General features: G+C 47.1%; 1 protein-coding gene across 2 annotated transcripts; it reads left to right on the forward strand.

Moving 5' to 3' along the window:
• The first annotated feature begins 96 nt into the window (after positions 1 to 96).
• SLC5A6 (solute carrier family 5 member 6) lies at positions 97 to 5235 on the forward strand. Of its 2 annotated transcripts, none has more exons than XM_081797041.1 (10): positions 97 to 479; positions 682 to 811; positions 1355 to 1443; positions 1865 to 1977; positions 2308 to 2375; positions 2787 to 2873; positions 3022 to 3203; positions 3397 to 3500; positions 3725 to 3843; positions 4260 to 5235. In XM_081797041.1, the coding sequence occupies exons 1-10, from the start codon at positions 400 to 402 to the stop codon at positions 4410 to 4412; spliced, it is 1125 nt and encodes a 374-aa protein (XP_081653167.1). In that variant the 5' UTR covers positions 97 to 399; the 3' UTR covers positions 4413 to 5235. The 2 variants fall into 2 exon arrangements, with proteins under 2 accessions (XP_081653167.1, XP_081653168.1); XM_081797042.1 differs by having other exon boundaries at positions 105 to 479; positions 3725 to 3840.
• Positions 5236 to 11869: the final 6634 nt, after the last annotated feature.

The raw sequence follows: 11869 nt of genomic DNA on the forward strand, positions 1-11869 counted from the left end.
TTTTTTTTTTTAAAGATTTTATTTATTTATTTGACAGAGAGAGACACAGTGAGAGGGGGAACACAAGCAGGGGGAGTGGGAGAGGGAGAAGCAGGCTTCCCGTGGAGCAGGGAGCCCGATGCGGGGCTCGATCCCAGGACCTGGGATCATGACCTGAGCCGAAGGCAGACGCTTAACGGCTGAGCCACCCAGGCGCCCCTTGTGTCCACCCAGTTCTTGCCTTCAGTAGCTCCTTTGCCCTGCAGCAGCGTCTCTGCTCTGCCCCCTGTTGTAGGAGTGTGAGGAAGGCTGTGTCTGTCTGGGGCTATGCCACAATGACCAGTCGGTGTCTGTTGTAGGCTGGATCCAGATCCTTTTGTACGGCACACTTTCTGGACATTGGCTTTTGGGGGTGTCTTCATGATGCTCTCCTTGTATGGGGTGAACCAGGCTCAGGTGCAGCGCTACCTGAGTTCCCGCACGGAGAAGGCTGCTGTGCTGTGAGTACAGGGACAAGAAGACCGGGGAGGAACAGAGGAGAGGGGGCCCCGTTCCACGGGGCAGGTGGGGTTGGGGCAGGATGCCAGAGCATACACACACACCCATTGGGGTCAGGATATGGGTCTGCTTTCTGGAGCTCGGAGACGTGCCTGAGGGTGTCTGTTAACAGCCTCTGTCTCCTTGGCACTGGTCTCTCTGCAGCTCCTGCTATGCAGTCTTCCCTTGCCAGCAGTTGGTCCTCTGCATGAGCTGCCTCATTGGCTTGGTCATGTTTGTCTACTACCAGGAGTATCCCATGAGCACCCAGCAGGCTCAAGCAGCCCCTGACCAGGTGAGAAGTCCTCCCTGGCACCCTTCTTTGCCCATGAGGGCCAGCTTGGCTCCCCAGGAGGAGTGTCTGGTTGGCTGCAGAAAGGACTCTCACCCTGGGTAGGAAATGGATGTAAGTCGTTTTCCACTTGGGATTCTACAGTCTAGCACATGAGGGTCCCAGCCCCTGGCCAGCATCACCTAATCATAGTGCTCACCCTGCTGGGGTGGGGACCTGCCTTTATTATTGGCTCACGACTGTACCTGGTCTCCTGTAATCCTTACAACTGTCTCATTTTACAGAAAAGAAAAAAAGCCTCATCGAGGTGGCCGGAATGCTCGTCACACTGCTAGTCAGGGGCAGGGTTGGGAGCTGAACTGAGTCACTCTCTGCCTAGAGCCCATTTTCTCTCCACTAACTGGGACACCCTCAGTGCTTAGCCCCCTTCTTAGTCACTCACTCTCCATAGACTGGTAGGGGCACATGCAGGGGGCTTCCCACACGCTTCACTCTGGGGAAGGGTTCCTCTCTCAAGAGAGCTGTGCACTTCTGCTCTGCCTGCAGTTCGTCCTATATTTTGTGATGGATCTCCTGAAAGACCTGCCAGGCCTGCCTGGGCTCTTTGTTGCCTGCCTCTTCAGTGGCTCCCTCAGGTACCCTCTTCGACCGTTTCCCTCAGGCTTGGTGCAGCTGAGCCCTACTTGGCCCAAGGTGACAGGTAGAAGAGGGGATCTCTCTGAGTTTCTCAGTGTGCCCATCCATCTATAGATGATGAGGGACAGCTCATCTGTGTAGAATAGCACATATCCTCTCCCAGGGGATCCCCCTTGCTGGAGAAGGATTTTTCTAGGAATTGATTCTACTTGATCAAAACCTGTATCCCGTTCAGAAAGGACAAGTGCCCTTGCCTTCTGGACCTCTTCCTCAGCTGCCAACCGTGAGGAATGAGGATGGCTCCTGGCTGCTTATGTCCTCTCCTGCCTTTAGGGCGCTCTTCCCTCAGTAGGGCCCCTGTTGGTTTTGCCTCTCAGCTCCCGGGCTCAGCACAGCTCATCTTTGTCTTCCTCCTTTCAGCACCATATCTTCTGCTTTTAACTCATTGGCAACTGTTACGATGGAAGATCTGATCCGACCCTGGTTCCCTCAATTCTCTGAAGTCCAGGCCATCATGCTTTCCAGAATCCTCGGTGGGATTATGTTTCCTCATTTTTTTAGTTGTATTCTTTCTAAAACACACTCTAAGCACTGTCATCAGTCTGCTTCACAGCACCAGCTTTAGTCTGGGCTCAGTGCTTGCCAAACGAAGCACACAAACCTGTTGGCATCTCAGGGCATTCCCTGGGAAGGTCTCTGAGTCACATAGGTGGGAAGACCAGGTGGGAGGGACCTGGAGCTGGGGCAGGAAGGAATATGCGGTTTCCAGGGACACAGAGGTAATGGTTTGGCTGGGGAAGGAGCTTTGCTCTACTTTTTCTCCTTTCTTATCTCTGCCTCTTCCCTCCCTTCTTTTTCTCCAGCCTTTGGCTATGGGCTACTTTGTCTGGGAATGGCCTATATTTCTTCCCAGATGGGACCCGTGTTACAGGTAAGGACTGTGCAGAGAAGAAAGCAATTTTTAAGGGAGAAAGGAGCGGATTGAAACAGGAAGTTGAGGAAGACAGCTGATGTGAAGGGAATGGTATAGGGATGGGTGTCAAAAATTGACCTTTGATGGACCACCGTTAGCTGTGTTCCCTAGAGTTATTCCCAGGACATTGTCAGCTCAGAGACATCTGAGGGATCAGCCACAGAGGACAACCCAGAGTACATTCCCTTAACATTCCCAGGATTTGCCCTCTGGAATCCTGCATTCTGATGTTTCCAGGTAGAAGATACAGGCAGATCCGACAAGTGGGGCGCTGAGACATTGGCAGGTGGCTGTGCTCTACTTTGGTGAGGCTGGGGTTCTCTGAGCCTGAATGTTCTCTCGTTTTTTCCTCATCCCTGTCGCCCACAGGCAGCACTCAGCATCTTTGGCATGGTTGGGGGGCCGCTGCTCGGACTCTTCTGTCTTGGGATGTTCTTTCCTTGTGCCAACCCTCCTGTGAGTGATCCATCTGGCTCCACAGTCGTGTACAGGGGTGGACCTGAGAATTATCTTGGCCGGGCTCTCCCCATGAGTTCTGGGAACTGATGTGAAGATTTATTAGGGCTGGCATCATGACAGGAGAATGTGTTGTGTCTCTGGGCAGGGTGCCATTGTGGGCCTGTTGGCTGGACTCATCATGGCCTTCTGGATCGGCATCGGGAGCATAGTGACCAACATGGCCTCCCGCATGGCACCCTCTCCTCCTAATATATCCAGCTTTTCCCTGCCTAGCAACCTGACCTCTGTCACCATGACCACTCTGATGCCCTCAACCACCCTCTCCAAGTGAGTTGGGGCTCGCTCTCTCCTTGGTGAGAATAGCTCATTTTTGAGGGGTTTCCCAGGGGTCTTGCTAAGGGATGGGCCACCAGAGTCCTCAGGGAAATGTTAGGTGTTGGGTCCCAACATCCGGGGGCTATGTCCCTGAGGAATGCCCTGTCAGCGAATTGCTAACTGTCCTTATCTTGGTTCTCCCCAGGCCTACAGGACTGCAGCGTCTCTACTCCTTGTCGTATTTATGGTACAGCGCTCACAACTCAACCACAGTCATTGTGGTGGGCCTGATTGTCAGTCTGCTCACTGGTGAGGGCGTGTGGAATGGGGACCCAGAGAAGTGAGACTGAGGGAGGCCACTCAGGGAATCTGGCTCTGGGGGAAAACTGACCCCGCCCTCTGGGCTCCTTGGGCTTCTTGGCTGAGCTCTGGGAGGTGGGCAGGGGCTGGGAACCCAGAGCCCTGAGAACAGATGGCTTGCTGGGTGTGCACTGGTTACATGGTAGGAGACTCAGAAGTGCCTTTGCCTTCAGGAGGAATGCGGGGCCGGACCCTGAATCCTCGGACCATTTACCCAGTGTTACCAAAGCTCGTTGCCCTGCTGCCCCTGTCCTGTCAGAAGCGATTTCACTGCATAAGCTACAGCCAGGTAGCAGCTATGTTGTCCAGATTATACCCTCCCCTCCGTCTCTTACTGCCGGACCTTCCAGATTCTCTTCCCTCCCTTTCCTTTCTCCTCCCCAGCAGCTCTCATTATTTGTCAGAACCTGGACCATCCCCCAGTAACTGCCCTGGCTTCTACCCTCAGGGGAGTGCTGACTTGGTGGGCAGAAGGGTCTCAGCCCAGAGAGGTGCCTAGTGTGCTGGCCTTTCCTCTCCCTACCACCCCCACCACCACCACCACTCACCTCATGCTTTGCTCCTCCCTTTCTCCCCCACTGCCCTTTGCTGATCTCCCTTCCAGCAGGGATCAAAGCAGGGTCTTCCACCTTTTCTGCCTGAGTTCCTTCACCCCTTTGTCTCATGTTCATCCCACCCCCTCCACTCCCTTTGCTCTGTGTTCTCCAGGACCTCTCAGTGGACACTCCTACATTTCCGGAAAAGATGAGTAATGGGATGTTGAAGAACAGCAGAGACAAGGAGGTCATGGCAGTGCCTGAGGAAAGCTCAGCCCACCAAGGGAACAGCCCCACCTTCATCCTCCAGGAGACCTCACTGTGATCTAGGCTCGGGTCCCAGTGCCAGAGGCCATCCTGTAGTACAGTGATGAGTTAGGTGATACACAATGTAGGGACAATCAAGAACTGGATTATCTAGCCCACCAAAGGACCTTGTTTTTAGGTGTTTGGGCTGCAGTAGAAGCTGTCGTGTCATGGGAAGTGTGAGGGTAGGACAGGGTTTTTACAGCCTATTCTCTATAGAGGACCAGGCTTGCAGGGGATAGGATTTTGCTAGAAAAGGGGATCGAAGCAAATCCTCTGGGAAATGGGAAATGGCTTCCGATTAACCATCACCAGGCTCCTTTGAAGTGAATAGAAACAGTAGTGCTAGTTACCACTGCTCTGGGGCCTGGTTTGACAAGGTTGGCCATGTTTACCATGAAACACAAAGTTGTCTCAGCGAGCTGTTGCTTCTCTTGTGGTACTATTTTAAGCATAGATTCTGTCGGCCACAAAGGGTCCATGACTACTTTCTCATTATCTGTGACACCCAGGTCCCTCTCATTCTTACCTGTCTACCTCTATTCTTGAGGGGGAGGGTTTGGTGTCCCTGAGAGACCTCAGGGTGACATTCATCTCCCTTGCATAGAGTAGGGAAGCTTTCCACCTCACTGCCCCCACCCTCCACCTGTCATGGGCACTTGGGGGCGGAGCAAATATTGATCCGAGAAACCAGGGCATGACCAGGTCCACTGTGGAGTGTGCCATCCACCTGGCACACCACTCTAGTGTCATTTTGTTGTTCTTGTTCATGTTTCCTTTTTGGAGTTTCTTTCCCACAGATCTTTGTTCCAAGGGAATAAAAACTGTTATTGGACCTAGAATCTGGGCTTCTGTACTGTTCACAGCTGTTCTTGTCATCGTCATCGCCCCCCCCCCCCCGTCCCATCCATGGCAGGGGTAAAGTGCTCCCTCCCCGGCACAGGTGTTCCTCTGCTGAGGAGAGGTGGAAGGGGATTGGCACTGGCTTGTGGAGATTTGGAGACTGGCTGGCATGTCTTCAGGGACAGCATTGGACTCATCTGGGTGGAAATGCACCCTCTCTCTCTGCTGCTTTTCATCCCCTGTGGCTCATTCTGTCTCCTGTCCCACCTCCACCTTGTCCTTGGCCAGAAAAATTATTGCTGCTCAGATTTTCACTTTTGGGGCTGGAGGAAGAATGCTGTTATTTGGCTTTAAAAATAGAACATTTGAGCTGGACTCTTGTGAAGAACACTGTGCTCAAACCCACCCACCCCTGGGCCCTGCCCTGCCCTGGACTCATCCAGCTGCTCAGAAGGAGCTCTACACAGACTCTCCAGGCCCCTCAGCAGAGACCTGATCCCAGGCAGATCTGTGGACAGTTTCAGAAAATGCCAAGTGGACTCTGCCTTGAGGTCTGCTCTCTTCTTGACAGTCCTTCAACCTGGGGGCTGAGGGGCCGTTGCTCTTGACTAACTACCCCACCCCACCAAGCTGCCAGAGTTCTAGACCTAACCAGGCTCCCATTTGTTCGTTCTTCAACATATTTATCCATCGCCTACGTGCAAGGGCCTTAAACTTGGCCACCATTTTGCATCTAAGGAACTGACTGCCACCACTGGACCCTGTATAGGTACCACCATCATTTCAAAGTGACCTCATTTAGTCTCAGATCCTTGCCTGTTAGCTATATTTGCATAGAAAAGGTGAAAGTCCGCAGGATTCAAAGCTTTCAAGAATTAGGATGTTTAATGGGGAAATGGTAAATACATTTGGTTCTCCATATCCATATAAAACTCTGTAACAGAACAAAGATGCTCTGCTTCATTCACATATGATGAAAGTACCACTTACGGGGTGCCTGGCTGGCTCAGTCGGAAAAGTAGGCGTCTCTTGATCTTGGGATTGTGAGTTTGAGCCCCACGTTGGGTGTAGAGATTACTTAAAAATAAAATCTTTAGGGCGCCTGGGTGGCTCAGATGGTTAAGCGTCTGCCTTCGGCTCAGGTCATGATCTCAGGGTCCTGGGATCGAGTCCCGCATCGGGCTCCCTGCTCAGTGCAGAGCCTGCTTCTCCCTCTCCCTCTGCCACTCCCTCTGCTTCTGCTCTTCTGTCTATCTCTCTTGTCAAATAAATAAATAAAATCTTTAAAAAATAAAATAAAATAAAATCTTTAAAAGTACTGCTTAATCCCTTTGGCTCAGGTCATGATCCCAGAGTCCTGGGATCAAGCCCCACATTGGCTCCCTGCTCAGTGGGGATCCTGCTTCTCCCTTTGCCTGCCACTCCCCCACTTGTGTGCTCTCGCTCTCGCTCTCTGTTAAAAACAAACCAACAAAAAAAATACTGCTTAATGATGATGAGGGTATAGTTGAATGCACAGACCTGGATTCAAATACCCTCTCATCCATTCAACCTCCTTAAGCTTTAGTTTCCTCATCTATTAAATGTGAATTTCAGAGTTGTTTAAAGATTCAGTTACATTGCATGTAAAGGACTTAAACATTCATTAGATGTCAGTTATTGTATATTTGCTGTAGTTTTCAAAGCACTTTTCATGTACTACCTGATTTTATGCCTTGGGAGGGAGGTATGGCGCATATCATCTGCATTTTTAGCGTATAAGATAACCAGATTGCTTGGCTGGTGAGAAGTTGAGGGGCAGAACTAGAACTCAGGTCTGTGACTCCCAGTAGCCCACCAAAGTTGTATCTCTGTGGTCAGCCAGGGAAGCGTCCGTTTGGATGGGGTGTCCACACAGGTGGCAGGGAATCTTGAGGCAGTAGCCCAGAAAACTATAACGCTCTAAATGGGGCGTTACTATACCATCATTCCGAAACCTTTCTAGGTCAGTGGCTTTCAAACCTTTGACAGACCCACAGTTAAGAATATGCTCATGGGTGCCTGGGTGGCTCAGTTGGTTAAGCGACTGCCTTTGGCTCAGGTCATGATCCTGGAGTCCCGGGATCGAGTCCCGCATCGGGCTCCCTGCTCGGCAGGGAGTCTGCTTCTCCCTCTGACCCTCCCCCCTCTCATGTGTTCTCTCTCTCTCTCTCAAAAAATAAATAAATAAAATCTTTAAAAAAGAATATGCTCGTGTTATGATCCCATACACTCATACATTGCATTATGTTACTAAAACACTTCATGAAAAAAATGCCTCTGGGTATAGTTCATATTTTCTGAACTCTTCCCTTCTCTTCCTGCATAATTCAGTCCTAAAGCCATTAGGTGGAACAGTGCAAGGTAGCATTGGTGCTGGGGGCTGTCTGGTGTGCATGTCAGAGTCTGAGCAAGGGGAGGAGGGCAACCACATAGAAGGTGGCCTGACGGGAGTTGTCAGAGCCAGTGTGTATGTGTCTGTATGTGTCCCACCTGGAGAATCAAAGTTTGCAGAACGAAGAGGGCATTTGCACATGGGAGCAGCCCAGCCTGGGCTGTTAGAACGTGGGAGTGAGTGCATCTGTATGGGAGGAAGACCTGCAGTCAGATGGGAGCCCAAGTAGGGTGAGGCAGTCTGGGTGTGATGTCAGCCTAAGCAGGGTGATGGACACCTGCACAGGGGCCAGCCCAGTGCAAGGAGAGTTGGATTACAGCCAAGCAGAACAGTGAATAAAATCTCTGGAAAATCACAAATCGGCTCTCCTGTGGATTTGCAGTCCAATTTCACATTGCTCAACAAGTCCAAATTTGGGACTTTGAAAGAATAATAAAACCAACTGGCAAAAATAAGAGAAAAGAGAAGACATAAATAATTCCAGAAATAACAAGGGTACGTAATTACAGATATCTAGATATTAACATGGTAATCAGATTATGAACTACTTTAGGCCAACAAATTTGAAATTTTAGATAAAACTGGACAAATTACTAGAAAAATATCACTAAAACAGACTCCAGAAACAATAGGATAGCTGAATAGTCCTATTCCCATTAAAGAAATAGAAATAGGGATGCCTGAGTGGTTCAGTTGGTTAAGCGTCTGCCTTCGGCTCAGGTCATGATCCCAGGGTCCTGGGATCGAGTCCCGCATCGGGCTCCCTGCTCGGCGGGAAGCCTGCTTCTCCCTCTGCCTCTGCCTCTCTCTCTGTCTCTCATGAATAAATAAATAAAATCTTAAAAAAAAAAGAAATAGAAACAATAATAAATAAAACCATCTAATCATGAGGAAAACCCCAGGCCCACATGACTTCACTATTGAGTTCTAATCTTTGAAGGAATAAATAATTCTAAATTTATGTAAATGCTTCCAGAGTATAGATGAAGAGGGAACCTTCCTGAATGTGTTTTCTGTTTTCCAGCAACACTTAAAGCATGAAATTTTAAATCTTTTATCAGCATCAATCCAATGCCAAAACCCCAGGCAGAGACAGCATAAGAAGAAAGGAAAACTATTGGTCAATATTACAAACATAGCTGCAAAATTACAAAATATTAGTGAACTGAATTCAGCAATGTATATAAAAAAGATAATATATCATCATTGAGTTTATCTCAGAAATGAGAGGTTGTTTTAACAATAGAAACTCAAATAATATGATCCTTAACATTAACAGATTAGAGCAAAAATCTCACTATCTTAACAGATGCAGAAACAGTTTCATGAAGTTTAACATTCATTTAGGAGAAAAGCTAGCACTAGAAGGACTTCCTTAACCTGATTAAGGGTATCTATGAAAACAATCTACAACAAAACTTTTAAAACTATAACCAAAATTAAAGGTAAAATAATTTAATTCTTTTAACTCTAATCAAGAGGGTTTTTTTTTTAAGATTTTATTTATTTATTTGAGAGAGAGAGAGCACAAGAGGGGGGAGCGGGAGAGGGAGAAGCAGACTCCCTGCTGAGCAAGGAGCCCGATGCGGGACTCAATCCCAGGACTCCAGGATCATGACCTGAGCCGAAGGCAGTCTCTTAACCAGCTGAGCCACCAAGGCGCCCTCAAAGTTGTTTTTATTAATTTTTTTATTATTATTTTTAAAGATTTTATTTATTTGAGAGAGAGAATGAGATAGAGAGAGCATGAGAGGGGGAGGGTCAGAGGGAGAAGCAGGCTCCCCGCTGAGCTGGGAGCCCGATGCGGGACTCGATCTCGGGACTCCAGGATCATGACCTGAGCCAAAGGCAGTCGCCCAACCAACTGAGCCACCCAGGTGCCCCTCAAAGTTGTTTTTAAAAAGGGAAACAGTGGGCGAAAAATTGATGATGAGGTTTGGAAGTTATCTCTTAGAGATCAGGAACAAGATAAAGATGCTTGCTATTATAATTTCATTTCACCTTTGTACTTGATATTCTAGTGAGCACACAAAAGCTCAAAACAAAGGAAAAGTGATGAATTTGACATGTTAAAAACTTTTCAGTGAAAGTGAAAAAGACAACATAGAAAAAGGGAAAATAAAGTTGCAACACATATATCTGACTTAAAGAACATATGACAGGGCGCCTGGGTGGCTCAGTTAAGTGTCTGCCTTCGGCTCAGGTCATGATCCCAGGCTCCCCCTGCTTGTGTTCCCTCTCTCGCTGTGTCTCTCTCTGTCAAATAAACAAATAAAATCTTTTTTTAAAATGACCATAAAGAACTAAGAACATAAAAAAGACATCTCAAAAATGGGGGAAAGATTTGAATTGGCATTTTACAAATGAGGAAATCCAAATGATCTATAAATATGACAAAAAGAATTCAGTCTTATTAGTAACCAGGGATATGACAATTAAAACCAAAATAACATGCAATTACATACTTAACCAAACTGGCAAAAAATGACTCCAAATCGACTTGATTTGTGCTAAGGTGACTGCAACTAGTGCGAACGTTCACAGAGTGAAAAGGGCAAATTACATCTTAGTATTAGCATGAAAGAAAATAGTTTTAACTTCAGTGACTCCCTGATAAGGTCCCAGAGAGCCCTAGGGGTTGGTGGACCACACTTTAGGAACTGTTACCTTAAGCAAGGAGATGTACAAGAACTTTCTTAGGAACATAATAGTGCCAAACTGGAGACAACCCCAAAGTCCATAAAAACTAGTGTTACATTCTTACAGGAATGCTATCTAGCAGTGACAAAAAATTAACCACAACCACACACATCAAGTGTTGATCAAAAGAAAGCAAAGTCATGGAAGAAAACACTGTGATTCCATTTGCTAAAGTTCAAAACAGAAAAAACTATACAAGGTGGTGAGACCATTTTTTCAAAAAAGCAAGGGGGGGCGCCTGGGTGGCTCAGTCGTTAAGCGTCTGCCTTCGGCTCAGGTCGTGATTCCTGGGATCGAGCCCTGCATAGGGCTCCCTGCTCTGTGGGAAGCCTGCTTCTCCCTCTCCCACTCCCCCCCTGCTTGTGTTCCCTCTCTCGCTGTGTCTCTCTGTCAGATAAATAAATAAAATCTTAAAAAATTTTAAAAAATTTTTAAAAATTTAAAAAGCAAAGGAATGATTAACCTAAAGCCAGGAGAGAGATGACCTCAAGCGAAGTGTGGATAATGTGATCAGGGAGGGGCTTTGCAGGCACCTGCAATATTCTAGTTCTTCACTGAATGGGAATATCATAAAGGTTCACTGTAAACATTACAACTATGTCTTATAGGCTCTATATACATTTTTCTTTTTTCTTTTTATTTTTGTTAAAGATTTTATTTATTTATTTGACAGAGAGAGACAGCAAGAGAGAGAACACAAGCAGGGGGAGTGGGAGAGGGAGAAGCAGCCTTCCCGCAGAGCAGGGAGCCCGATGCGGGGCTCGATCCCAGAACCCTGGGATCATGACCTGAGCCGGAGGCAGACACTTAATGACTGAGCCACCCAGGCGCCCCTCTATGTACATTTTTCAGTAAAAAATTTAATCTGCTAATATCATTCACTCACATAGCTGTCTCTCCTAACATATTATTAAGAAGAGAGGCAAGATGCAGAATAGTATATGTCACTGTAGTAAAAATGATGTGGAAAAGACCACATTAATACTTGTTTGTACCTGCACAAAGTGTCTCTGGAAGGGTACAAAAGAAACTTACAATGATGAAGAGGGGAGTCTCCCTGCCTGTGAAAGGGGATGGGGTGACCAGAAGACAGAGGTGGGGGGTCACCTTGTCTCCCATCTCTCTACACTTTCTTAATACATTTTGATGTTGAACAATTCATGTATTACCAATACTAAAATATTTTTAAAGCCCTATACATCTGGAAGTTTAAAAAATACTTCTAAATAAACCTGTATCAAAGATAAAATTGGAAATTTTAAACCATTAAAACTGGAAATTATAAACCATTTCAGAATTATATTGCAACTAGAGCATTACAGAGCAATTAGACAAGCAATCTTTTAAATGTTGAACAATCTGATGGGTAAAAAAAAATATTTCATTTAATTTACTTTTCTTGAATATAATTGAGTTTGAGCACCTTTACTTTTTCTCTTCCTCCTCCTCCTCTCCTTGTTCCCCCTCTTCTCCACCTCCTTTTTTTCCTCCTCTACCTCCTTCTTTTTTGGTTTGGATTT

The sequence above is a fragment of the Leptonychotes weddellii genome, chromosome 10 (assembly GCF_054177405.1).
Source record: "Leptonychotes weddellii isolate Sample4059 chromosome 10, ASM5417740v2, whole genome shotgun sequence".
In the NCBI taxonomy this organism is placed as follows: domain Eukaryota; kingdom Metazoa; phylum Chordata; class Mammalia; order Carnivora; family Phocidae; genus Leptonychotes; species Leptonychotes weddellii.

Excerpts from the sequence above, each read along its gene's own strand:
- SLC5A6 (XM_081797041.1), top strand. The coding sequence starts at position 400 with ATGATGCTCTCCTTGTATGGGGTGAACCAGGCTCAGGTGCAGCGCTAC. Across the intron at positions 480-681 it reads ACGGAGAAGGCTGCTGTGCT|CTCCTGCTATGCAGTCTTCC; the intron begins GTGAGTACAGGG and ends GTCTCTCTGCAG. Across the intron at positions 3,204-3,396 it reads CCCTCAACCACCCTCTCCAA|GCCTACAGGACTGCAGCGTC; the intron begins GTGAGTTGGGGC and ends GGTTCTCCCCAG.